We start from the raw sequence: 27371 nt of genomic DNA on the forward strand, positions 1-27371 counted from the left end.
CGTTCGATGTTTTTAACAAATCGTTTACTGTTTAAAAAAAACACCACGTCCGACAGGTCCCTAAATTCCATAGTGTTTAGATAAAACTATTGTATTTCGTCACAGAAATGACGTCACACGATGTACTACGTAATATATTTCGTAATATAAAATATTTCTATTTTCGGTGCGCGTAATGTGACGTCATTGATTGGGTCGAAGTAGTCCGGCTAGTATGGTAATACGGAATTGGAAACAGCGAGTAGCGTAATACGGGATTTTTTATTTCAACGATTGATACAACCTTTATTTTGTTAAAAGCATTAAACAGGTATATAATAAAAAAATATATCAGGCAGATATCAATGCGGTGGTATGATAAATTTTCACACACACACACAATAATAATAAAAGCATCTCGTTACCAAACAACATCTTTCGTTGAATTTTTGGCAATTGCTATGAAGTGTTCGAAATATTAGTTCATTTTGAGTGTTTATGGACTTTTAATCGCTCAATGTATGTTAACTTCCGCCTATACGCGGCTGCATTATGTGATGTCCCAGCACTCCTTCCAAATTAACTTAGTATGTTTGCTTTGTCAGTGTGATTGACTAGTGGACTGTTACCAATCCATGCTTCAGTTGACCTGTTTAGTTATAAATTAAAGCACATTAATGCAACCGGAATGCATGATGATAGATTTCTGCCTACTTTTTAGACTATATTATACGATAGATTTGACTTAGCCCTCCTTTATTTTCACCCATCATTCGAGGTGTATAGGGTAAACGAGGAATAGCGATTACATATATTTATAATCAGAGCGCTGAACGACAACGGATTGTCATAAATCAAGTATAAAGTCAACCCTGGCAGCTATCGCAAACAAGTTTTGAAAAATTTCCTCGAGCGTTAGCCTTTAAATTTCACGTTCGTTAAGCCAAAACGGTCTACTTTCGTTAAAATGAAGGTTTTGTTTTACATTTCTGCAATTGCAGAAAATGTTAACTGTTTATGTACCTAATGACAACTTTACTTTTACTAAAGTTAAGTTAACGCATGCCACCTTAATACAAAATTGACATAAAATATACATTTTTTTCGAATAATACATACACGCGTTCAACATTCAATTTAAGATCGCCGTGGTGTAGTGGATATGGTGTCCGCCTAGCGATCGGGAGGTCATGGGTTCGATCCCCACCGTGAGAGCGTTCTTTAGATCTCCCTCGTAGACACCAAGGAAAATGGACTCGAGAGCGTTTCATATAAGCTAAGGCTTGTTATGCAATCGAGCTAAAATAAATTGGTTTAAAAAACAATAACTTTTAACCATTATTAATTACAAAAATTAAATAAAACATCAATGTTAAAAACTCTACGCATGCGTATGTAAGATGTTACACAAGTGTTAAATAAAGGGCGCATTCGGAAAAAAAACTGGGAACAGGACAATTACAACGAGCGAGACATGGTATAGGGGAGATAACCCTGGGTTATGGTTAGGTAAGGGTTAGGGGTCGGGTTAGGGTTACGGCTAACCCAAACCCGACCCCTAAACCTAACCCTTACCCGTACCATAACCCTCTAACCCACCCATGCGCATTACAATACCATGCCTCGCTCGTTGTCGTTGTCCGCTTCCCAAAAACAAGACACGCTTTCTTCTTATTTGTTACGACAATGGCAGTCACTGTAGCAGTAGATTTTAGTCTGTAGTATTCGCGCACTCTTACTGGCTTTCCCCTATGATTTGCAAATAGATGATATAAACTAACACGCCCTCACCAATTAATTGTCACACGATAATATTTGATTTTATGGTCCAAGAAACTAAACGTTGAATGGTATGGATCGATATTTTATTCTCACCATGTAGATAAGTTTTTCGTACATTTATAAGGAAAATCAATAGCTTAACCGACGTGGTAAGCATAAGCAGGTTTTTTTTTAAATAAGTTATAGTTTGTGGATTTATCTGCAATAACAGAATAGCAGGTAAGGCTACTCGCTTAACATACTTTTGATACGTGTAAAATTATGCGACAGTATGAATGTATACCCTTCTTGTAGCATGGAAAAAAGTCTATAAAACTAGTTTCAAATTATGATGTCTTTTGAGAAGGAATTAACGAATGAATTGTTTAAATCTGGAATTCATGGATGATCTATTTGAATGTAAATAGAGAACAAAGCATGAATAAATGTGTATTGAAAATGGATTATTTAGAAGTTTCAAATATCACCTTACGTTCAATTTTTTGACGGTTGTTATAAGACAGATTGAAACAGCTGTATAAGGCCATGTGGATTTTAGAAAAGATTTATATGTCAGACTTAATCTACATGATACTTGAACTTAAGTCTTAACATACGCAGTTTTAGGTCGATTTAAAGTGTGAAATTTGAATTAATGATGAAAAACGACAAACAATAAATACTCAATTATGACCGTATATTTGAAATTTGTTTTGCTTACATTTTAATTTAAATATTGCATGCATATGAGTGAGCCAAATACTTTGTGTTGTTTTTACAGATATTGGCGAAATAAGTACAAACCAGTTTACTAGTATATAGTGATATAATTATATTGACGTGGTTGACGGATTATCAACAGATTCAAGTGGGAACTTTATTTATTCAACAGATCATTTGTACTAGTTCTGGCTACCATAACATTAAATGTCGCTTTTTATGATTTTTGACTGGCGCGACTTTATGTCAATACTATATAACTGTACGCTGAAGTTTCTTTAGCTACATTTGTACATGTGTATATTCAAAACATTACGTGAAAAAGGATTAGACGCTTTTCAAAACTGTGAAAAATTCAAGACTCGACCACACACGCGGAATATGCGATAAATGGCGATAATTGGCCACATATTTGCACTTGTGCACTATACTGATACCAGAAGGAAAGTCACTAAAATATAAGATCATATATAGCACATAATATGTTGTCTGGTGTCATTTTCCCATATTTCTTTAAATCAGTGCGACTGTTTATAAAAATACATAAAAACACACGATAACTGATTAAGAAATGGACGCGACAACAGAGGACCAATTGCCTGGCAACCTATATGAGGTCATGGTCAGCTGCAGCGAGTTGGCTGACCTGGATGAGTTCACGAAGTCTGACCCTATGTGCGTGCTCTTCCATAAGCAGTTCGGACAATGGAAGGAGGTCTGTCGAACCGAAGCTATCCGAAATACGCTTAATCCGAAGGTATGGCCAGTTTGCATACACGTGATGTATTTGCTGGCAGTTTATTACGAACTGTGTTAGGGAAAATATTTCATTATTGATTTCAGCATTTGTAAACGATACCGGTAAATACTAACTTTGTATGCACATATAATACACAATAATGCACATTTTGATTTAATTTATTTTATACGCATACATGTATGTGCAATTACTATTTGTTCAGTTTTTTCTTTTAATTTTATTTGAATTTTCTAAGCTTTATGGACAAGTCCCCTGTTAAAATCCATGACAATTTAAGCGGACAACTTTTCTGTAAAAAAATGCATTGAACGAAATAGTACTTCAACCAACCGTCTATTTATTATTGAGTAAGTCTACGGAAATTACGTCGTGAGGCGTACGTTGATATTCTTTAAAAAATTGTAACACACACATTTACTGTTGACAGTTCGTGAAATCATTCATTCTGGACTTCGATCATTCACTTCCACAGAATCTGATGTTTTCAGTATATGATATTGACAACAGGTATGTAAGGTTTTATTTGGTTGTTTTTTAGATTGAAGTTAATCAAATGTCAATAATTTTAAAGAAATTGCACTGGGGAAGAGGCGTTATTATATACATGTATATCATTATATAAGTACTTGTGACCTGTCTCTCTGCTTTTCTAACGTGTAATGGCATCTCTACTGTAGTGAATATATTTATATAATACATTGAAACACTCAATGGTGATGTTTGTAATTTCCGACGTGTGCAAAGTCACGTATCCAAAGGACAGGTAACGACGTAAAGTGACGTATGCAACCGACGTATATGGAAGTTAGCCTGTCATTTACATAAAATTATACACCGATTAATTGTTTGCATGTTCTTACCCAAAGACATGACTTATTATGGAAACAAGCAATGGGAAATAACTTGTTGCATTTCCCCCCGTGTAGTTTGAGGTTAATATATGATGACCACGTGTATATCCATTTAGATAGACACGATATTGAACTTAATGCAAAACAATCAATTTTTAAAACTATCCTTAGTAATCTATCTTATTTACTATGTGACACAAACCTTATTCCGTATTCATTCTCTCAGCAATAGAACCCTATACATGTTCACACTGTTACAGCTCCACGGACCTGGGTGATCACGATTTCGTTGGGTCCGCGGAGTTCTCATCCAGTGAGCTCATTGACCCGAAATTGAGCATCTGTACGAGGTGTAAGACGCTCAGAGTGGCGGGTAGGCTTCAGAACACTCGATTCTGTTTGTTTGAGACATTTGATTGATGGTACATTTCAATACTAGGATTTGAATGCCGATTTAATTTATTGATACATCTCTTTTCATTTAATTATTCAGCCGAAAATGTAATTTCTCCGAAATTATGTATGCTTTGTATAAATTCTTGTAGTGGTTGGAGCTAGTTATTTTATTCTGTGAGATTAGATGAGGTGGGATTATATCTATTTGTACACAACAAAATATGTTTTTAACCAACTAATAATGCGCAAATTCTGTTTTCATTTCTTATTCCCTTTATGGAAGTGCGTGTATAAAACTCTGATGACGTGACTGATGTTCCATTCGGAAGGTGATTTGATACATCTGATTCGGTCATTGCTCAGTTTTCTTGCTTTAGGTCGGTCACGTGGTCGGGGAATCATCAGTGTCACCTCGGAGCGCATCGTCGACTGCAAGGAAAAGGTAACTCTGCACGCGGGCGCTCACAAACTTAACAAGCGTGGCCGGATTATCTCCTCTAAACCGGACTCCTACCTGGAGATCTCCAGGAGCATCGACAACGTGTCCTATCAGCCAGTCTTCCGATCAGAGACTGTGTTCAAGAGTCTGCATCCAAGGTATTTCGGTTTGCGGTCGAGCTGCTTATCCCCGAATGTTTTCTTCATTTGCATATGCATTATATTAGTAATAATATTTATGAAGATAAGAACAAACTAAATATATGTTTTGTATTGGTAAATATAATACTGTTCATGTTTGTGTCTTTTATTAACACATAGTTGCATCCCCTGCTAAGTTCAAATACAGCACAACAAGGGAGACTACTAAGAAAAGTTTGATAAAAGAGGACAACTTGTCTAAATTAAACCTAGCTATGAGCTTGTTTTATTCTGTGTGTTTATTTACACTTGTGAAAAGCTTTTTTCGTCGTATTAAGTGTCACTATTGCAGATGGCGCCCAGTCGAAATCGGGATGCAAAGATTGTGTAACGGTGATTGGGACCGTCCGCTTGAGCTCTCAATCTGGCATCACAGTGGAACAGGCGATTACAAAATGTTGGGTAGGAAGGTGACCACCTTACGCGAACTAAAACTCCTACAAAAACACGGACACTATAAGGAACTAAGTCTTGTCCCGCGCAAAGGGAGCAAACGCGAAAATAGCGTAAAAATACAGAGTTGTGGTTACTTGCGTTTTTTTCTTCTTCACGTTGCTTGTGAATTTTCTTTGTTGCATTATATCCAAGGCGGATTGACGTTGAATTTATTAATAGCTATTGATTTTACGTCATCAAATGGCAAACAAGGGGAGGTTATGAGTTTACATGACATTTCGAACGAGAAAAAGACGCCGTACGTGGAAGTTATCGAATCTCTTGGCGGATTGATATCACCGTATTGTCCGGACGAGAATATTTTCATGATGGGTTTCGGCGCCAAAACGAGGAAGTCGTCTGCAACAAACCATTGTTTTACACTTCCAATCAGCAAGTCTAACACACCATACCTCAGCGGAATTCAGGCAAGAGAGCTTTCATTTTTCATGAGAATGAAATTAACGAACATATTACAACATCGTTATTAAATTTATTCATTTTCCGGTAAATTACTATGTAATCAGAATTCTTCATTGTCGGTAATTAAGAAACCTTTGATGGGCGAATATCGACTCACCTTATTCCCATGGTCATTTTTAGTATCATCGTCATCATTATAATAAACATCGTTTACTCTGTCGCCGCCACACTACGAGTCTTCACTGCTTCTGCTACAGGCTCACATATTTCGGCCATATGTTTTCTGTCTGGGATGGTGGTCAAATCATTCCTGGAGAATTTGTTCAGTCGTTTTGTCTAAAATGTTTATTTTTTTCAGTTGTCCTACTGCAGGGCGTTTTAATTTGCTGTACATCAGGTGATCGTCTGATACTAGTAATCTTACCATCATTACCAGCTTCATGGCTTTGCTTTTCTTTCTCTTTGGTATTGGAGTAAGGCATGTAACCTGTTTAATCTCTATTATTGACAATGACCTTAATTCATTAGTGATGCCTGGTTCTGGATTCTGCCCAGTGTCTGCTGTTTGGGCTGGGCAGCCTTCATCCACCATTTGGAGCCATCTTCTAGGTGGGATCTTACTGTGCCTTGGTACGCCATCTTGATGATCTATTCGTTGGATCCCATCGGTGTTGCCGCCTGTTTCATCATCATGTTCAGCTTCCTTCTGGTGTTTGCCTCTGCGCTCTGTACCTGTTCCATGTCATGCCATTCTAACGTGAACACAAGCATGTCTGTTGGTCTTTATACTGGAGAAGAGTGTTGTCAATGTTCAGTTTAGCAGAAACTTTTGTTGAGAGTGAAAAAAGAGTGGATGATGATTTCTCCTTGTTTATGGTTACGCACAAGCGGGTTGTCTAATCTTATATGTCTTGTGCAAAGCCGTTTGCATTCTGTATGTGGCGGTTGTTGCATATACGACTGTGTGTCGTCTGCGTAACGGGCTGCTTGTACCCATTCGGTAGTTCTGGAATAATGCCGTTGATTTATTGCACTTATAATCGTCTCCTCTTTGCAGAGCGCTGTGGACGCTTACAGACAGGCAGTGACGCGCGTTCGGTTCTCCGGTCCCACACGACTGAGGCCCGTCATCACGCACGTGGAGGCCATGTTCGTGCGGGAACCAACTCAGGAGCGGCAGGCGTACACCGTGCTGCTCATCATCACGGTCAGTTATTGGTAATTTGCGGCTAAGGTACTACACAATTGTAACCCCCCCCCCCCCGGGTACGGAAATTATGCAAAAAAGTATCCCGGACTATGACCGGATGCCGTTAAGCTTATTTTCCGTACCCGGAGCACATTGTAGTACATGTATACTTAAGAGTACTTAAAGGTAGCACATGAGCCGATAGTGACCAATCGAGCTTTATTAGTTGAATTGCTTATGTAAAGGATATAGGAAAGAAACATAAACAAATCATCCGTCGGTAGGTTTTGTTTTCTCGGCTGACTGCATTTTCTGTTAGAATTGTTTCCAAATACTTTTGGGACGTGTTAACAGATGTCCCCCACCACTATAGTGGAAGACATATTGTTTTTGCCCTGTCTGTTGGTTTGTATGTTTGCGTCAAATTTAACATTTGCCATAACTTTTGTAAAATATTGAAGCACCCGATACGACTCAAGTTAGTCTGTTCAACAGGCCATAGGTTAACGGAGTTAGCCTGTACGGACAGGCAATGGTATTACCATCATACCATTTGGTATGGGGTTAGCCTGTAGATAACCTGGATAAAATATCTATAAATTAAGTCTATTTAGGAAAATGGATAAGGCTACGGTATCTCGATCTTCTCGATTATTTATTGAAAATAATAAAAGAAAAACGCATTTTTAGGTCTTACACCAATAAAGAATGAAAATATTGGTTATAAATTAATATTTCATTCTATGAATTTAGAACATTTTAAGATTAAATATATTGCACACTGATAGTGAATAGATAAATAATTTTGAAAACAAAAAACACCAGGGATTTGTTTGTAGTTTAATTAAATTAAATCATGAAATACCAAAAAAAATACAAAAATTGTAAACAGAACATGGTTTCATTCAATCATTTATGTTTGTATTAATGTAATTATTTATGTATTAATGTATTTTTATGTATGTATTTATTTATTTATTCATTCATTTATGCGTTCATTCATGCGTTTATTCATTCGTTCATGTATTTCATTATTTCTTAATTTATTTATTCATCTATTTATTTATTTATCTATCTATTTATCTATTCATTCCGTTTGTGCGTACGTGAGCTTGTCAATTGGTTTATTGGTTCGTTCGTAATTTCTTTCAGTCAGTCAGTCACTCAGTCAATCAGTCAGTCAGTCAATCAGTCAGCGAGCGAGCGGGCCGGCCTGTCGGTCGGTCGTTCGTGCGCTCGTTTGTTATTTTGTGCGTTCGATCATGCGTCCGTCAATTTGTTTGATCGTTCATTCGTTTGTGAGTTCGAGCTTTTCTGCGTTCGTTATCATTATCATCATCATCATTAGCAGCAGCAGCAGCATTAGCATCAGCAGCATCATCATCATTATCATCATCATCATTATCATCATCATCATTATCCTCCTCCTCATCATCATTACCTAATATTCAACAGATAAGTTCAGGCTAAAATCGTATTTTATAAAGGAATATAATTGCATCTCTGCCCAATTAGATGTCTTGCAAGCAAGAACATGTTTTTTTCAAATGTAGTATGAGCTGTGATAGAAACCAACTTTCAGGATAAATTATTAAGTCATTTAATTACGTGCCTTGATTTTTTTTCCTCGTCTGTAAGCGTTTAAACTTGTATTAGACTGTGAATAGCACACATGGTACATAACCGGTGTTATTTCCCTGATGACTTTTACATACGAACAAGTTTTGAATGTACACACATTCACATAGACATAATTATGGCAAATAATCGTATCAATTTAATATTTATCAAGCATCTTACTGAATGACGAGGATGGTTTAATCGCCTTTCTATTAAATATATATTTTAAGCAATTTACACTATAATAATATTTTATTTTGTATGTTTGTTACACCAATATATTTAAAAAGAAAATAAATACATTTAATTAACTAAAAAAATATATAAAGTTGAACACAAAATAAGTAAATAAATTATTAAATACATAAAAAATTAATGAATGAATAAATGGATGGATGGATGGATGGATGGATGGATGGATGGATGGATGGATGGATGGATGGATGGATGGATGGAAGGGAGGGAGGGAGGGAGGGAGGGAGGGAGGGAGGGAGGGAGGGATGGAGGGAGGGAGGGAGGGGGAGGGAGAGAGGGAGGGAGGGAGGGACGGGTAGGGAGGGAGGGACGGAAGGAAGGATGGTTTAATCGATCGATGGATGGGTGGATGGATGGATAAATGGATGGAAGAACAGACGAACGAACTCATGAACAAACGCACGAACGCACAAAGTAACGAGAAAACAAACGGACGGACGAAGGGATGGAAAGATTGATGAATTAATGAACGAATAAATAATTAAATAAAACTAAAAACAAAACAAAAAAGCATAAAACATAAATGAATTAATAAATGAATGAACGAACGAACGAACGAATGAATGATCGAACGAACGAACGAACGAAAAAAAAAGAATTAACCAAAGAACAAACCAAAAAAGGAAAGAAATAACAAAATAACAAACAAACGAACGAACAGAGAAACGAACCAAAGAACGAACGAACGACTAACCAACAAACAATAAACAAACGCACGAACGCACAAACGAACACACAAACGGATGGACGGACGGATGGAAGGATAAATGAATTAATTAATTAAGAATTAGATAAATAGATGGGTTAACAATTAAAAAAATAATTAAATAAAATTACGTTCACACTTCTTGTTTGTTATTATATATGCTATTGCATACTTAAATAATAAATATAATTTAACTACATGTATCAACAAAAGCATAGTGTTTTTCAATATTTATATGAATCTATTGTACATTTCACAGGGATTACAAATAAACCACGCGGTAACAAGATTCACTTCAGCATTTATTATATTCAAGCTTAAAATGTTCTAAATTCCTTGAATCTAAATAATATTTGCATTCCATATTTCACATCTTTATTAAGTTCAAGACCTGAAAGGACGTTTTTCTTCATTATTTTCAATAAATAATTGAGAAGATCGAGATACCGTGACCTAATCCTTTTTCCTTCGTTATCTAAAAATAAACTATTTATTTATAGATCTTTTATCCTGGTTATCTACAGGCTAACTCCATACCAAATGGCATGATGGTAATACCATTGCCTGTCCGTAGAGGCTAACTCCGTTAACCTAAGGCCTGTTAAACAGACTAACTCGAGTCGTATCGGGTGATTGAAGATAGCGACTTCATATTTGGCATGCATGTGTATCTCATGGAACTGCACATTTAGAGCGCTGAAAAGTAAAGGTCATCCTTCAAGGTCAAATGTCAAATATATGGGTCAAAATCGCTCATTTAATATACACTTGCAATATTGAAGACAGCAACTTGATATTCGGCATGCATGTGAGTGGTGAAAGGTCAAGGTCTTCCTTCAAGGTCAAAGGTCAAACATATCGGAAGACATAGTGTTTTACAAACACATCTTGTTTTTATTTTACATTAAATGCTAAAGGGACGTGTTAACAGATTTTTTTTTAAAACAAGCCATTTAATTAATTTGAGAACACACCTGTTATATTTTAATCGTTTTTTTAATTGTAATAAAAAATAACATACTAAAATGTTCCTGACAAGGCTTTTCAAATCTAAGACCTTTAGATGCAAATTCAGCGCATTACCGCAACACCTCGCAGGCTTATTTCATCGTAGTTCAAACGATTTGACGATAACACATGTCTATGCTAAAATATCAATGAAAATCGTTATTTACGCTTTATTTCAATTCGGTTCATTATTATCAGTGAACGATGTATGTTTTTTTTGTTTAACATTTTTTTTCATACTCAGGAGCTTTATTTTGCTTGTTTAAATATAATAATTCTGGCGATTTTTCTTCCCCAATAGGGAACGGTACCTGTACCATAACAAATTGGGAAAAAATAGCGCGAAAACCCCTGATATTTGGGAAATTTGCGTGTGACATTTTCCAATTGGGAATTAAATTGTTTTGTATCAAAATCAAAAATCAACTCAAGTATTGATTAACATTCATTTTGGCTTCAAAAATTCAGTGTAAGTGCTGATTTTATTTGTGAACTTGCATTAATGCACTTTTGAACCAAAATTGACTGCATTTGCCATCCTTTTGAGAAATTTTCAGACAGCAATTGGTAATTTTGTAGTTTTTCTTCAATTGGGAAAGAAACTTTTTTCGGGTACTTGATAAAGAAGGGAAAAGACCGCTGGATTCATTTCCTTGAACTCCCATAATTTATATTTTCAAGATAAAACGCATAAGAAACTTTTCATGAATTATTGTTTTTACTAAGACCGCTACTAGTAAATGCTTACCATGCAATTGCGTATAGGGATTGTTAAGCAACAACACCGCTTAATACACTACACTGGTTCCATAAACTAAATTGGACTTAGTTGAACAAACATATTTTAATTAAACAAACATATTTATCGGTTAATAAAATGGTTTCGCCCAACATCAACAATACTTTTTCAAAAGCGGTCATTCGTAATCAGTCTATTTCGACTACGGTAACCTCAGATTGATTTTGCAATAGATCTAGTTCCATCGGCTGTCAGCACCGATGAGGTCTTATCCAATGCATAGTATGTGTTTTAATTTTCTTAAATTTTGCATTGTACTCATGTGAGCTTCGCTCGGGGAAAACGGGGCATAGTACATGCGCCTAAAGTGTCTTTCCATTTTTGTCTGTGCTGTCCGCAAAGGCTAATCAGATACGACTATTTTCGCCTAAACTGGATTTTCGTTTAAAAGAGATTTCCTTTCGATGAAAAATTCCATTACAGCGAAAGTGTTGTCCCCGATTCAATCCGCACAGGTTACTTTGATACGACATGTTACGCACATGCATTAAACCCCGTATTCTCATAGCGCGGTCCATTTATTTTAAAATCCAAACAAATACTGTGTTACATCATTTCAGGATGGCGTAATAAACGATTACGATGACGTCATAGAGCGCCTTATATCCATCAGTCATCTACCCATCAGCGTCATTTTCGCCGGCGTTGGACCCGCTGATTTCAGTGTGATGGTAAGTATAACGTATCAAAAGGGAGCGTCATACTTTGTGCTGTTATTATTAAGTTATAAATATCTACCGTTGATTTTTTCTGTACATTTTAAGCTACATGGTATACATATGTTTAACAGATATGCACTGCATTACCACACATATAAAGCTACGTCGTTAAATGTTATTGTGATACACAGCATGGTTATAAACATTAATTTTATGCTTTCCGGTGGTTTATAGAGAAATATCAGTGAGTTAAAACTGATAATGTCACTGTTTCAAATAGTGAAAATTATCAGTGAAAATTAGTTTACCGTGAAATGACGTCTTTTTTTACATGAAATGATGTCATTATCCCAGCGAAATTCAATACCACTAATCGTACTAAAACAATAATGGAATTAAACAATATACACGTTTATTTGAGATACTTATTTTCTACATACCGGTAATCTCTTCGCCAGGAGTGTTAGATCATTATTTCACACATGACCGTTATCTCTTTTCCAGGAGTGTTTCAGTCACACCAGTCTCTCGCCGCTGTCTCTACTAGGTAAGAAGGTCCACTCGCCACGTCGACACACGCACTTTGTGGCGTTCCCGAGGGAGAATGGCGTATGTAGCAATGTAGAAACTCTGGTAAGTTTAACGCTTGCATATAATAGCAAGTAGCTATTTGTATGCCCCCAAAGCAGGGCATATAGTGATCGCCCTGTCCATCCGTCCGTCAGTCTGTCCGTCACACTTTGCGTTTCGAAAAATGCTCATAACTTCTATGCCGCTTCAGATGTAACCTTCATATTTGGTATGCATGTGTATACGGACAAAGCCTTTTCATACGCACACAAATTTTGACCCCTTTGAACTTGAACTTAGGGTCCGCGTTTAGGTTTCGAAATGTGTGTTTAGGTTTCGAAAAATGCTCATAACTTCTATCAAAGCGTTTTTCGGGGGCATATGTCATCCTATGGAGACAGCTCTTGTTTTGTCATTAAACAATTAAACATGGGTTGTTTAACGTACAAATGTTGACACTGACATAGGCAACCTTCTTGGGACCACGTCCGATTTAGAAAAGACATGTGCTTTACAAAGTGTCTAATGTATTTGTGTATGTCAACGCATGTTTGATGCCAGTAATATTGAGATACATTTGTTGTAGCAAGTTAACCATGCATTCATTTTTATTCTTTTTCATCAGGCTCGAGAAACCTTCGCAATATTATCCAAACAAACAACGGACTACTTGCGTGACAGGGATATCACTCCGAATCCACCAAGATTGCGTTACACTTTCTCGAACTCTTCAATTCGGAGGAAAGATACTACTCAGACCACGTCTCCAATGACGAGAGTTACCTCGCGCGCGAGTTTGGTGAGCAGAAACTCTGTTTTGGAGCCAACATGTCCAACATGTGGATCCGTTCTAGAATCAAATCTTGCCAATTCGAAGAGCATGAGCGATCTTGTGAAAGTTGGTTGAATTTCCTAGTCATTAGTGCTTTGGGGCTCAAGAAGTTCTTTTTCCGTTGATAAATCTTTTAATTTATTACAACTGGCGATTGATCTACCTCTGAAATATGATACTCATGGAAAGGAAAGTGAAGTTTTCGATTGAGTATCGGTAGTTACCGGTAGTACGGTTGGTTTAATGACATCATGTCTTATACTATTGACGATGATTTAACATCGACGTTACATTTTCAAAGAGTCTGATTGATGGAGTGTCGACAGGTGATCTACAATTGCACAGAAGGTAGATGAAGTATTCACGAAATGGTATATTACTTTGAAATGGAAGCACTATGGCATGTGAATGTGCCTCATACTTAACAGTGTTCACATTTATTTAAACACTTACATTTATTAAAACACTTAAGTTTTATTTGTTTAAATTTTTTCCTCGGCCCCTACATTAATCTGTTCAAATACGTCTTTCAAAAGACAATCTCATGTATATTAACCTGATTTATTTCCTTGCAATTGTTATTTACATACCGTCGTTTACGCAGTAGCTAAAATACATTTTATGCTCAAAATAAATCTCAATACATGTTATTTATTGATTTTGTTCATTCTTATACGGCACGTGTACATTCATAGTGCTATACCATATGTATATGTAGATCTATATGCCAAACATACATGCATACTTACAGTTATATACATGTATGACACTGAATTATATTTACATTTCGTATGCTTCTTTCTTTTTATCTCTGTAATATAACCACTACGAATATTTGTGTCTTAGACGTGTGTACTTTATCTTTTTAAGCGTTTCCATTGTCTACTTTTTTACAAACCCATCTCGTTACGTTAGATTGCTGACATGACTTTTAACTTCAAGTAACGTCATACTCTCCGGCTTTACAATGACGTTGATAATTATAATTTTCGTTGCTTATTTAAAACATGTGATAGAACAGATCTGATTCTCGCTTACACAATTCCTTAACTCGTCTTATAAAATATGGTATGAAATGACAACCCGTGTCAGATAATATGTACCGTATATACACTATTTAAAGCGAGCATGTTCAACGACACTAACACAATGCATTTCTCCTCATAAATGCTTTTCGGCTGATCTAAAGCGGTAAGGACAAAAGTGTTTGCAATTAAAATATACACATTTCCACTTGTCTGACGTTAACCTTCTATTGCCCGCTAACCGAACAAAATTGGTATGATCATGAAATGTATTTTGTTTCGTGTGTCAGGGAACTGAAATGCGTTTAGGAGATTTCAAATAACCGTCATCGTCGGTGTCAATTGTTGGAGTAATCACCCTCTTATAGTGATCTTCATGCCCGACATCCGGTGACGCCACATTGTTAGCCTCTCTTGGATGGGCGGGTATGTCAAAACCAGCTTCATCTCTTTGCAGTTTATCATGGTCAATGTAGTCATAGGGCGATGACGATTTCCCGGAATTTTCTTCGCCGCTTATGGCAGTAAAATAGGCGGGGTCGTAACCCGGATTCCCGACCCCCATACCCGGATCCTTATCGCTCGTATATTCGTTTGGCGTAGAGAGAGAAAGTCTGTCTGACTCAAATGCGCTGCTGCGGTCGTTCGACATTTCGTTTAAATGTGTGTTTGAATCGCTAGACCCCTTAGAAGATGTCGACTGTGGAACCGTTGAGAGACTTGGTCGTTCTTTGGATTTGGACTTGGCCCTCGTCGAATCTACAATGACGGCGTATCGATCACCGCTGTCCGTGAAAAAGTGTGGAATGTAACCCGGACTCGCGGGGGTTTCCGGTATGCCACCAATGAACAACGCGTTGGTGGTGTGCCCCGGCGTTTGACCGTCGTACTCATACAACTCGTTTTCCGTTACAGTGACGTCATCGCTTTGTGAGAAGTAACGAATGGAACGCTGGCCCGGTTTGACGCTCTTCTCTGGATCATCGCGGCGTCGTCTCCTGTGAATAGCGAAATTAGAAAGAAGATCATTATTAAATTGTTAGACACAATTTTGTATACATTTTTGAATAAAACCTTAATAAAAACAATTAATTATTGATTTGGGTCATCAGAAAACAGTTGAAAATATAAAAACAATTAATGATTCATCATCATCATCATCATCATCATGAAACCGTCGCCGTAGTAGTCATTATCATCATAATATTTAACAATAATTTTAATCACTGCAGTCACGTTGACGACGTCATTAGCATTATCATCATAAGTATGATCAGCATTATCATGATACAGCAGCCGTGTGAAGAAATGGAGCATTGGTAAAAGTGCATGTAGCTGGATCGTAGCACAACGACTAAGACGCCACAGTACAACCAGTAACCCAGGTGACGTCACGTACCTGACCAGGCAGATTATGAGCAGCACCAGCAGCAGCAGGGCAACCAAGGCTCCAAGGGTGCCCCCAACCACGGCCCCTATGTTCGCTGAAATATGGGGAAACATTATGCCTCGAAAATTGAACCTGGGTCTGAGAAAATGGGGCTTAATGCACTTGCTAAAAATGTCGTCCCAGATTTGCCTGTGCAGTCCGCACATGCATATATGAGACAACATTTTACGCACATGCATTAAACACCGTTTTCATAGGGCGCGGCTAAATAGTATTTGAAGCGATAATAATTTTGAAATAATTTAACATGTAACCAGAGTCCTTAGAATGTCCCGTCCCCCACTACGAACTACGAACCCAATATGTCATACAATATGAGGACATCGCGCGTGATATGACCCGTCCCCCACTACGAACCCAATATGTCATACAATATGAGGACATCGCGCGTGATATGACCCGTCCCCCACTACGAACCCAATATGTCATACAATATGAGGACACCGCGCGTAGTGGAATGACCCGTCCCCAACTACGAACCCAATATGTCATACAATATGAGGACATCGCGCGTAGTGGAATGACCCGTTCCCCACTACGAACCCAATATGTCATACAATATGAGGACACCGCGCGTAGTGGAATGACCCGTCCCCCACTACGAACCCAATATGTCATACAATATGAGGACGCCGCGCGATATGACCCGTCCCCCACTACGAACCCAATATTTCATACAATATGAGGACACCGCGCGTAGTGTAACAACTGGCACATCATATCGGTAATACTAACAACGAAGTATAAAGAATACAACGCCGCCTATGCACTTGTCTGGATTCCAATAAAAATAGTAATTGCATGTTTCGGTTTTATTCGAAACAATGGATTTATGTCAGGTACTAGTATTCACCATATTAACAAACATGTAAATTAAATCTAATCAATAGTTTCGATATGCCCTACGTGTAAGTAAAGTTTGTATAACTAGAGACAGATGCTTATTCTAAGGAAGACACTACTAATTAATGGGAACCGTACATACATGGAGAGCCTTCATCATCTAAACGAGTCCCATGGACCACGAAAATTTAAGGTTGATGTAAAACCCTTTAAATTAATAAAGAACCGCATGATTTCTTCTTATCGAGGTTCATGCTTTAAATTGTTTCGAAATAATATATGTGTAGCCTTAATTATAATGTAGATAAGCTCGCGGAGACCTATACGGATCTCCATAATTACGCGTTGTAAATTTTGTGTAAAGATGAACATATTGTGTGTGTACTTACTTCCGCTACCAGCATTTGCGAACGCCGCTGTCTTAGGGGGAGCAGTTTTCATATCTGTATAAATAAACATGGGTTTAGTTGTACTGTTTCACACCTTACTTTTAATCAACAATTCGTTCAAATAATATTTATTTCATTATTGATTCATGTATTCGTTCATTAAATAATTTCAACTTTTCAGTCACGCAATTCTTTATTTGGATCTATCCCATTCAAAAGTAGTCTGTACCGTTCAGTTCCGTTTTATTCCATTATATTATATCCTGTCCGATTTCATTTCATTGCACCTTATTATAATTTATCCGATCATATCGTATTATTTTTCCATTTCACTACATACCATGTCAGTCTATCGTATCTAATCATATCTTATCCCATCCCATCCTCATACCATGTCAGTCTATCGTATCTAATCATATCTTATCCCATCCCATCCTCATACCATGTCAGTCTATCGTATCTAATCATATCTTATCCCATCCCATCCTATCCTATTCAATCCTTTCCCATTCCATTCTATTATATACAAGTCTATGATGTTTCATTCAAAGTCTGTGTGTTTTCGAACGCTGAACAAGAATACGTTTTGCACTCTTACTGGTACACTCAAAGACGTTGCAGGACACCGTTTCCGTTTCGCTCGCACGCGTTGTGTTTGTCCGCTCATCTCTACACAATGGTGGACCACCGGCCGCCGCACTGTCATTGCACGACCTTGTCCTCTCACGTTGTCCTTGACCGCACGATCTTGAGCACTCTGACCATTGTCGCCATGGACCCCATTGACCAATAACAGGCACATCTGTACTCATGGAAACATGTTGCTTAAATATCATACATTAGTCATTTTCTCTTGACTATGGGGCACTTCAAATATCAATATAGCTATACAATTGGTGCAAATCTGGTGAGATTCATTTACAAGTATGGTTCATGACCAGTACATCAATCATGTTTCTCAGCCACACGTTTCTGAACACGGTGCCGTTGAACTCAATTCGAAACAGCATTTTTGAGAAAATAACCTACTATTTAACAAATCATATTTAAGAACATTTGCATGCACCGTTTTGATTTGCTCTAAATTTACTAGTAACTATCTGTTTCACATGTATCACCAGTGTAATGTTGTTGCGTAATTTATTTACATTGAACTTAAAACCCTCTGTGTATAATGTACGGTTTATTAAATCCTGTTTTTAGCATTTCTTTTCAGACACTAATTCAACTATGGTTTTAATAAAATACCTGGACAAGACTGGGTATTGCAAACTAGCAAATATGTTTCGTTGAGTGACGTAAGCTGGCCGGAAGTATCGACGCACAGTTTACCGCCGTAGCTAGGAGGGGGATAACTACATGACCTTGACCTAAATTGTTTTCCTCCACCACAAGTGACTGAACATGATGACGTCATACTCCATTGGCTCCACCCACCGTCAACTAAAGAACGCAATATTTATTATTTAATTATGAATGTATACTTATACACATTGAACTGACCTGTTCACAATTTGCCATGGTTTTCTTTTCCTAGATTCTCAATAGAAAATATATAGGATATATTAACAAGCGTCCGTGACTAAAATATGTCAGAAATCAGGTTTTTAACATAGGGACCCGGCACAAAAAAATCTTATATGATATACATGTATAATATATAGATATATTATATATCATATATGTTTTTTTCTGTTTTTTTGTGTGTGCCGGGTCCCTATGGTTTTGAATGCAGTTCAATTCTAGAGCTTGAATGGTCGATTGGTTGCTCAAAACCTTTGGGCGTTCCTAAGTGGTCTTATTAGAACAACCTCTACGCAGTGATTTGATTGTTTTTTGTTTTTTTTTAAATCAGAGTTTATTTACAGGTCCTACCGGCCTCTTCACAAGGTCTTTGAGGTTCGACCTGTGATTTGATTGGTTCCGAGCAAAGTTATTTTAAAATATAAGTTAAACATATAGGGGAGGTAACCGCTGCGATGAATTTGCTATTCGATTATCAAAGTCAAACAATCAAATTGTGTCCACCTGACGTGAATACACAGATTAACTCTAGGCATTAAATCACACACGCACGCACGCACGCACGCACACACACACACACACACACACACGCACGCACACACCTAACAACACCTAACAACACCTAGCACCTAACACAACACCTAACGCCTAACACCTTACGCCTTACACCTAACACTTAATAATTCTTTTTATCCTATATATTCCCTTAGTATCGGGGGCTACCGCCCCCCAAAACGCCGCTTTGTCAATAGTGGTTAACAACTGCGTACCGGTAAAGTGCAATCTAGCCGTGTTCTATTACCAGGGCAGTCTCTTTCAAATGGACAATTCCGCTTCTCCGTTTCGGTCGTGATGCCATTGCACTGATTTCCGTTTCCGCTGCAGACGCGCGTGCGCATGTTCGTACCGGAACTGCACGTGTTTGAACACTCGCTCCAGCTTGACCAACTGTTCCAGCCACCAGAACCTGTCAGATGCATGCAGGTTACTTACAAATAAGGTTGTCTACTTTTTTTGAGTTATTATAATGTTTTAAAGTAACATAATAAAGACAAAACAGCAACAGCAAAAACTGTATTCGTTAGCAATTCATCATCATCATAAATACGTTACCCATGGATGCACTTTGATGTCAAGCAAACTGTGGTTTCATCCCCATCTATCATCATCAACAACATTATCATCAATAGCAGCAACATCATTATCACTGTTAAATAATTTCCATGTTCAACAACATCATCAAAATAATAATTATCACAGCTGTCATAATTCTCATCATTTTTGTTATATTTCACATCGACTTGAGCAAAATTAATCTCGGAAGTTTGTTCTTTTTCGAGACACTTTCGTGACTATCCTAGTAAACATATTCTTTTAAACACGTACGCATATTTTGAATAGATACGTATTAAAATTCCAGTTTAAGATAAGTCCCCAAATTATGATACGACTTCTTAACGGGGCGGTCAACAAGATTGCTATATATCACGAAAAAAAGAAAATTTGTAAAATACCGTATTTTTTTACAATTATTAGTTTATATTGATTATAATATCACGACTGGTATATAACATTACTTGAAAAATGTTTAAGTTTTCATATTTTCAGTATATTCGGTAATACAATTTTACTAAGTATATCTTTATGGTAATTTGGAGAGTTCTGTTGTTGCCGTTATATTTTGTGAAACTATGAGGATTTCTTATATAAAGAATAAAATACAACGCATAGGTGACCGAGTGGTCTACATGGGAGACTTTTTACTCCAGACTCCAGTGGTTCGAGTCCTGGGTAACGTTTTTTTTTTCATTTTATTCTTGATATTTTAATGGAGAATTTTAAATCCAATGTTTAAATTTATCAATAAAAAGCATCTAATGACGGTATTAATCTGGTTGACTGCCCCTTTAAATACCTTCGCCTGTGTTTGATGGTGCGACATATTTGATCTGACGGAAGCATTTCGCCTTTACGTGGGTCCCGGCAGCTGCGTGTAGAAAATAGGATGCAATATCATAATATATGTAAACAATCAAAACCGCGACTCACAGTCATTTGTGTTAGTATGATTATGTTTGTCTTCAGACACATTTATCAGATATATTGAATTAATTTATATGAGTCGCGTTCTGAGAAAACTGGGCATGATGAATGTACGTAAAGTGCCGTCCCAGATTAGATTGTGCAGTCCGCACAGGCTAATCAGGGACGACACTTTCCGCCATAATTGGATTTTTGCTAAGAAGAGACTTCATTTAAACGAAAAATGCCATAAAAGCGGCAAGTGTCGTCCCTTTTTAGCCTGTGCGGAATGCACAATCTAATATGGGACGGCATTTTACGTACATGCATCATATCATGCCCAGTTTTCTCAGAACACGACTCAAGGGAGAAAAAGAGACCCATTATGTCCCAAACTCGCTCATCTGATTCAGAGTTATGAATCTACTTTGCTGTTTGGTTCTATACGTCTGAAATCACCAATACCATTTAATTTTGGCAATTTAAACGGACTTGCTCAAATATTGTCGAAATGGTCTTTCTGCAACTTTTTTGTCACAGATTCAAGAAATAAAATAACATTGTATATCAGAAAGTGAATCAAGATTAATTACTTCTACTCATACTGAAAAAAAAACACAACTTCGTGTAAGATTACTCATCAATGGACATTGATATAATTATACAGCGTTACACTCGCGAAACGATTGAATAATGAATAACTTTGCTGTTGTTTCCGTTATCTTTTGGGAGAATAATTGAAATTTAAATGTTAAGTATATAATGACATTAAAATAAATAAGCCGTGTCGCCGAGTATTTAAGCGATACCTTTTTATCCGAAGGTCAGTGGTCAAACCCAAGGTAGGATGAAGTTTTCTTTTCATAAACTCTGTTATTGGTTTATACTGGAGCTATTTACTTCTACTTGTTTATTTTTTTTCATGTGTCAATTTAATACATTTAGTCGATATCTGTGAACAAGTCTCTGTCCCTGTGAGCAGTACAACTCTATGGCAAAGGAATTTTAAATTGTATAATTTATCAAATCAGTAGTTGTTCCAATATTTCTATATCAATACAAGTATAAAAATTCAAAACAACAAGACCTAGATTGATCATAAACATCCATCGGTCCTAACGAGAGATTGAGATATATGACTGCAAAATTCCATATACTAGTATAGGGTTTTACCAACTGAAAAATTAAAATAGATTACTTTGTAATTCCTTGTATCACCGAAGGCGCTTACCTGGCCTGACCCCAATACACGACCTCCACTCGTGAAGGTCAATATCCTCGTACTTGGTATAGGTCAGGTTGCTAAGCGCCTGCGCCTGGAAGACACTTGATCCGCCCTGGAACAGCGCGCAGCCGAACGCCGCCCTATCCGATCCCAGCTCAAACTGGATTCCGCAGTTAGGCGTAGGCGTTATTGCCGGTCTGAAAAACGTGGATTGATTATTTTCAGTAATTGTGTTTTAGTTTTCGTGCGAGAAATTATAATAAAAACAACATATGTGTTTTAATGTATTGTTATTGTTTACAGTTATTGCAAAATTGAAAAGGGCCTGGCAAGTAAATTGTTTAATAGTGTAGTTACGTGTGTCACGTTGACTGAAATGGGTCTTATCGTGCATTGATTGCCACGTGTTGCACCAAGTTTCGCGTTGATTTTCGTGTTTCTTAACATGCGTGGCGTTGATTGTCGTGTGACGCAATGATTGTCGTATGTCGTGTCGTATGTCGCGTTGATGATTGTGCGTCGCGTTGATTAACGAGTATCGTATCATGTCTTACTTAAATTGACGTGTTTCATACGATGTGTCACGATTATTATCGTATGTCGTTTATTAGTGAATTACATTTATTGACGATTCTAGCGTGGTATCGTTCGTCGCCTAGATAGTGGAGTGTCGTATCGTGCGTCGCGTTGATTGTCGAGTCTCGTATCTTTCGTCGCGTTGATTGCCGTATGTCGTATCGTGCGTCTCATTTTGGTGAGTCGATCTCATTCCGAGACAGGACCCATTCACTGTGAAATAAACCTGATTTCGTACAATATCTATACCCCATTTGTGTTCCTATATAATTACATGACAGCTCCACACTTTGTCAACAACAAGACGTACACACTTGTAAACGATCTCGATAGAGCCGGATTTCTGGAACTCTAGCTGACAGACGCACTCGGATTTCTGCAGGTTCGGATCAAACGAGGTATCGAAGTACAGCACTTGATCTAGCGCACCGATACGTAACGGCACATCCGTACACATAGGGAGAGCTGGCAACAAAACGGAAGCCCTGTGTTACACTTTCAATATAATGTAGATAACGGATTTCCGGTTACCGCAGTTGTTGGCACTCGCGCTTTTGCCAAGGTTCAATCCGCGTTCTTGGAAGCAAGTAAGTGTGGTTTGTGGTCACTATACGGGACAGGCGCGGTTTTCTCCGGGTACTCCGGCTTTTCTCACAAAAAGACTACAGTCAAACCTGAATTCAGCGGTCAGTCAAGGGAAATGATCAAAGTGACCGTTGTCCACAGGTGACCGTTGAATTCGGATCACAATTTTAAGAAGGTTGGTCAGTTGGTAGTATTACTACGTCGTTACCCCACCCAATCGTTTGCATACAGTGTAAAACAAATGCTCATTGCATTAACAAAGCATAATAATAGCATTAACTTACGCGTGTACATTGAATAACAGAGAATGATATCTTTTAGACTGATTTAATTTCATAATGTTAAATTAAACAATGACTTTATCAACGCTGGTATAATTGTTTTCTCGTGCATCTCATTCATTCAGTAAATAAAGCTTGTCACGTTCCGTTGACGTCACGTCCGTAAAAGTCGAAAAGGCGGATTCGGTGTCATAAACCGATAGTACGGTGTAATTGTACCGTTCTAATTCAAAGAAATAGCGGTCATTTAATTTAGCGATAATTACTTTCAACAAGTCATAAACTCTGATAAATTTTCTTTAGAAGATACACCCACAATTATCCCCGGAAAAGAAACCTTCTCAACACCTTATAATTTGTTTACTCGCAGCGGGCCGCTTTTATAATATCATAGACAATTACCGCTTTCAGATGCTTTAAATGTTGCAAATCAGTCCATGTTTTGCCATTAAAGCTGATCACTAATCCTCTTATCGCTTTCTTATCAAAACACTCGCCAGCTTAATGTTGTTTTAACACTTAATCAGCGATACATATCAATTGACTTTGTCACGCGCTATGTTATGCATGCAGACGATAATTGCTATTAATACACATTGTTATTGTTAATGTCACCTGTTTAAAGTGATATTATGGGCATCTAACAGTTTATAGCTGCCTATCGCAACCGTTGTTTATTTTTGGTATTTTCACTACATATACAATGTACACTTATATTTGTTAATTCAGCATCAACATACTAAAACACCATCCCGGAGAGAGAAAAAAAATCTATTTGAATATCAACCGTCTTTTGGTTAAACAACTGATCATGCATGTACGATGTGAACCTAAATTTAGTTTTAGTGCAGATTCGTTCATACGACACAAAGGCACAATTTTGTTTTACGGATCATTTCGGCTTAGAGGAGTGGGTTAGTCATGTAAAATAACGAATATAAAATATATTTTTAATAAACAACTGGTAGCAAAATGAGTTTTTGAGCAGAAAATGAGCAGACAATTGGTCTTTTAAAGCAATCAAAATGAAAATTCAATAATTAATGGTGAAACAATTTTACATACCGGTCATGGATGCACAAATTGTTTGTTTACTCGCAGCGGGCCGCTTTTATAATATCAAAGACAATAACCGCTATCAGACACTTTTACCGCAAAAAAACGGACACATGATGTGCTGTGTTTTTAATTTTCGCGACTCGAGACGACTGACGCGTGACCGTTGATTTCAGGTCAAACATGAATTTCGGAGTGGAATGTAGTGGCCGTTGGCCGTTATGGACAGGTGGCCGTTCAATTCAAGTGTAATATAGAGTGTTTTTCGTCGGGGGGATTCCAGACTGACCGTTGTCTGCAGGTGACCGGTAAATTCAGGTGGCCGTTAGGTCAGTTTCGACTGTATACCAAAATTTAAATATCTTCTATTTAAAAAATGGCTGGACATTGCGGCTATAATTTGATATTCGTCCCATCTTTCGTGAGTCAAATAGATAATTAGGTAGGAGTGCTAGGACACACGCTGGGTCCTCACATAATGCAACCTTTTAAACTTCGAAATACACACAAACGGGCTAGTGATAATTTAATGGCTTCCCAATTCTTGGATGATATATACTATGTCCCGCTTCACCTAACTTACCGATTGTCTTTCGCATGAGACGTGAAACCGAAGCGCGGTATGTAGTATGCGCTTCCCACCACACACATGTATCTAGAGCGTTTTGACAGAATTCGCGGTGTAGTCAATAAAAATTCAACTGAACCTCGTTCTGGGTAAAGGTGGTTAAAGTCATGTGCGTACAATGTCGTCCCAAAGTATTCAGGAACGACACATAACGTCAAAAACGGATTTTCACATAGAAAATACTACATTTAACAAAATGTAGTTCTTGTTCAGCCTGCGCGCACTGCACAGGCTAATCCGGGATGGCACTTCATGTACGTGGATTAAACTTCGTTTTCCAAGAGCCAATCTCATTTAACTGCACGCACGCATCCATACAGGGTGTTGTAAGTGTGCTGTTTAGTATAATTTATAGTGTCACCAGTCGTTTTGTATGGTCGCCATAGAATACTATGATAACTAATGTACATTGCTTACCCGGTTCTTCTGCGCTGTTGCAAAATTGTCCATTGACACCGCCGTCTGAAATTGAAAAAAAACGTTTTGCTACCACGATGTTTCTATTTAATTGTCAATTTGATATAGAAACACATTAATACTTAAATGAAATGGTGGTACGATGCATGAAATGTGTTGAAATATGCATGTATTGCTTGTAAACTCTTGTACGGTGTGGAGTGGGATGCCCTCGACCAATTCACACCTATTCACGAGGAAAATAAACTGTATTGAACGGAAAAAATACTTACAGGTGAGATGGTTTACCAGCAATGTGTAAAATTGCTATGAAATTAATATAAACCTTCTAAAATGTAAATGTAGTTTGATCGAACATTAAATAGCTAATAGAGTCTTAAAATTGAATATATATTATTATATTATTATAAATACACGCTTACAAACAAAGTTTCAATATTGTACCTCTAATTCTTCTTTCCAGATACAAGGGGGGGGGGGGCGTATACGGAAGCTTACCGGGTTTAATTGAGGTTAGTTTAGACGAAACACCGCAAACAAACCATCTCCGCCGCCGCTTTCGCCTTCTTATTCTACCACTACTAGTAAAGTACATTTGATTTCGTCTCACAAATAAACTCCATAATGGGACCCACAGAGATCACGCAACGCGCAGCATTTGTTGGTCATAACGAGGCAATCAGCGGCCAGGTCAAGACAGTTGCAGGAATACGTTATTTATAATTGTGTCTACGGAGAACGGAAGAAAAAAAGCAAAAATACAGGTATTTATAATTCTACCTTTAACATGTATACGAACATTCCAATTAGAGATTATTACATATATATATAATATGATTGTCCGGCATTGGACAGTAACGCACACATTTCCAGATGGTGTTTGCCAAATGACCTCAATGCATTTTATGAGCTTATCGGTTGCCTATAAGGCTAGCTGCAACAATGGTCTAAGATGCATAACATTATAATATCTTATTCCTAAAAGGCGTGTACAAACGAGGTGTCCCAGCATAAAAGGCGTCATTAAAAAACGGGGCACAGCATATAAGGCGTCTTGCTCCTAATTCATCTAAAATTGCTCTTCTTGAAGTTCGCAACACTAGCCTTAAAGGCATAATTTGTGAGTGAGATAGCAAAACTACCTCAAGGCATATTTTTCAAGCCTATAAGGCAATTTTATAATACGACAAACTGCCTAAAAGGCGTCTCCATTCAAATGCAGTCTCATGAGACTCTCTTCACCAGTCTAATAGGCATGACATAATTCGTAACTGAAAATGACATACCGCCTAAAATACATATTTTGAGATAATTAATATAAAACATTCATCGAAATTGCCGTATCTCAGACATAGGAGAAAACGAAATGGAACGTGCCCTTTTTCCTATATCAAGGCGGCATTTCAAAACGCAGGCATTTCGAAACATTCTCAGAACATTATCATTGACTCATAGCGAAATACCACACGCAAACATTACCAAACATATTAAACGGTGGCTTTATTTTGCGATGGGGAAGGAAATCTCCTTGAACAGTATACAAAATCAGTAATACACTTTCTTACCTCTTTATATGACAAAGGACTCAGTTACACTCTAAAATTGTTGCGCGTTCGGCTGTCAGTTCTTTTTTAAAGTAAATTGTGGAACGTGCAAACTGTTCTGGATTCCCTCAAACATGATCAATCAAACACATTATTGATGCTTTCCATGAAACTAGGTATGTTTTTTCCCTGTTATATGGACAA

General features: G+C 37.5%; 2 protein-coding genes and 1 long non-coding RNA gene across 4 annotated transcripts; 1 reads left to right on the top strand and 2 right to left on the bottom strand.

The window, feature by feature from the left end:
- The first annotated feature begins 1924 nt into the window (after positions 1-1924).
- LOC127851449 (copine-3-like) lies at positions 1925-14252 on the top strand. The gene is made up of 10 exons (XM_052385237.1): positions 1925-1980; positions 2522-3217; positions 3648-3727; positions 4332-4444; positions 4845-5064; positions 5399-5969; positions 7022-7171; positions 12102-12212; positions 12705-12833; positions 13396-14252. Exons 2-10 carry the CDS (start codon positions 3032-3034, stop codon positions 13675-13677), a joined length of 1842 nt encoding a protein of 613 aa, XP_052241197.1. The 5' UTR covers positions 1925-1980; positions 2522-3031; the 3' UTR covers positions 13678-14252.
- Positions 14253-14695: 443 nt separating this feature from the next.
- Positions 14696-17673, bottom strand: LOC127851453 (uncharacterized). 2 transcript variants are annotated; one of them, XM_052385244.1, is made up of 4 exons: positions 17539-17673; positions 17310-17363; positions 16027-16111; positions 14696-15625 (listed from the first exon to the last, which is right to left on the bottom strand). In XM_052385244.1, the coding sequence occupies exons 2-4, from the start codon at positions 17359-17361 to the stop codon at positions 14914-14916; spliced, it is 849 nt and encodes a 282-aa protein (XP_052241204.1). In that variant the 5' UTR covers positions 17362-17363; positions 17539-17673; the 3' UTR covers positions 14696-14913. The 2 variants fall into 2 exon arrangements, with proteins under 2 accessions (XP_052241204.1, XP_052241203.1); XM_052385243.1 differs by lacking the exon at positions 17539-17673 and having other exon boundaries at positions 17310-17532.
- Positions 17674-18571: 898 nt separating this feature from the next.
- LOC127851458 (uncharacterized) lies at positions 18572-20821 on the bottom strand. Its single transcript, XR_008035775.1, has 3 exons — positions 20749-20821; positions 19636-19800; positions 18572-18752 (listed from the first exon to the last, which is right to left on the bottom strand). It is a non-coding gene; the product is annotated as an uncharacterized LOC127851458 (long non-coding RNA).
- Between the last annotated feature and the right edge of the window lie 6550 nt (positions 20822-27371).

This window comes from Dreissena polymorpha, chromosome 11 (assembly GCF_020536995.1).
Source record: "Dreissena polymorpha isolate Duluth1 chromosome 11, UMN_Dpol_1.0, whole genome shotgun sequence".
Classification (NCBI taxonomy): Eukaryota; Metazoa; Mollusca; class Bivalvia; order Myida; family Dreissenidae; genus Dreissena; species Dreissena polymorpha.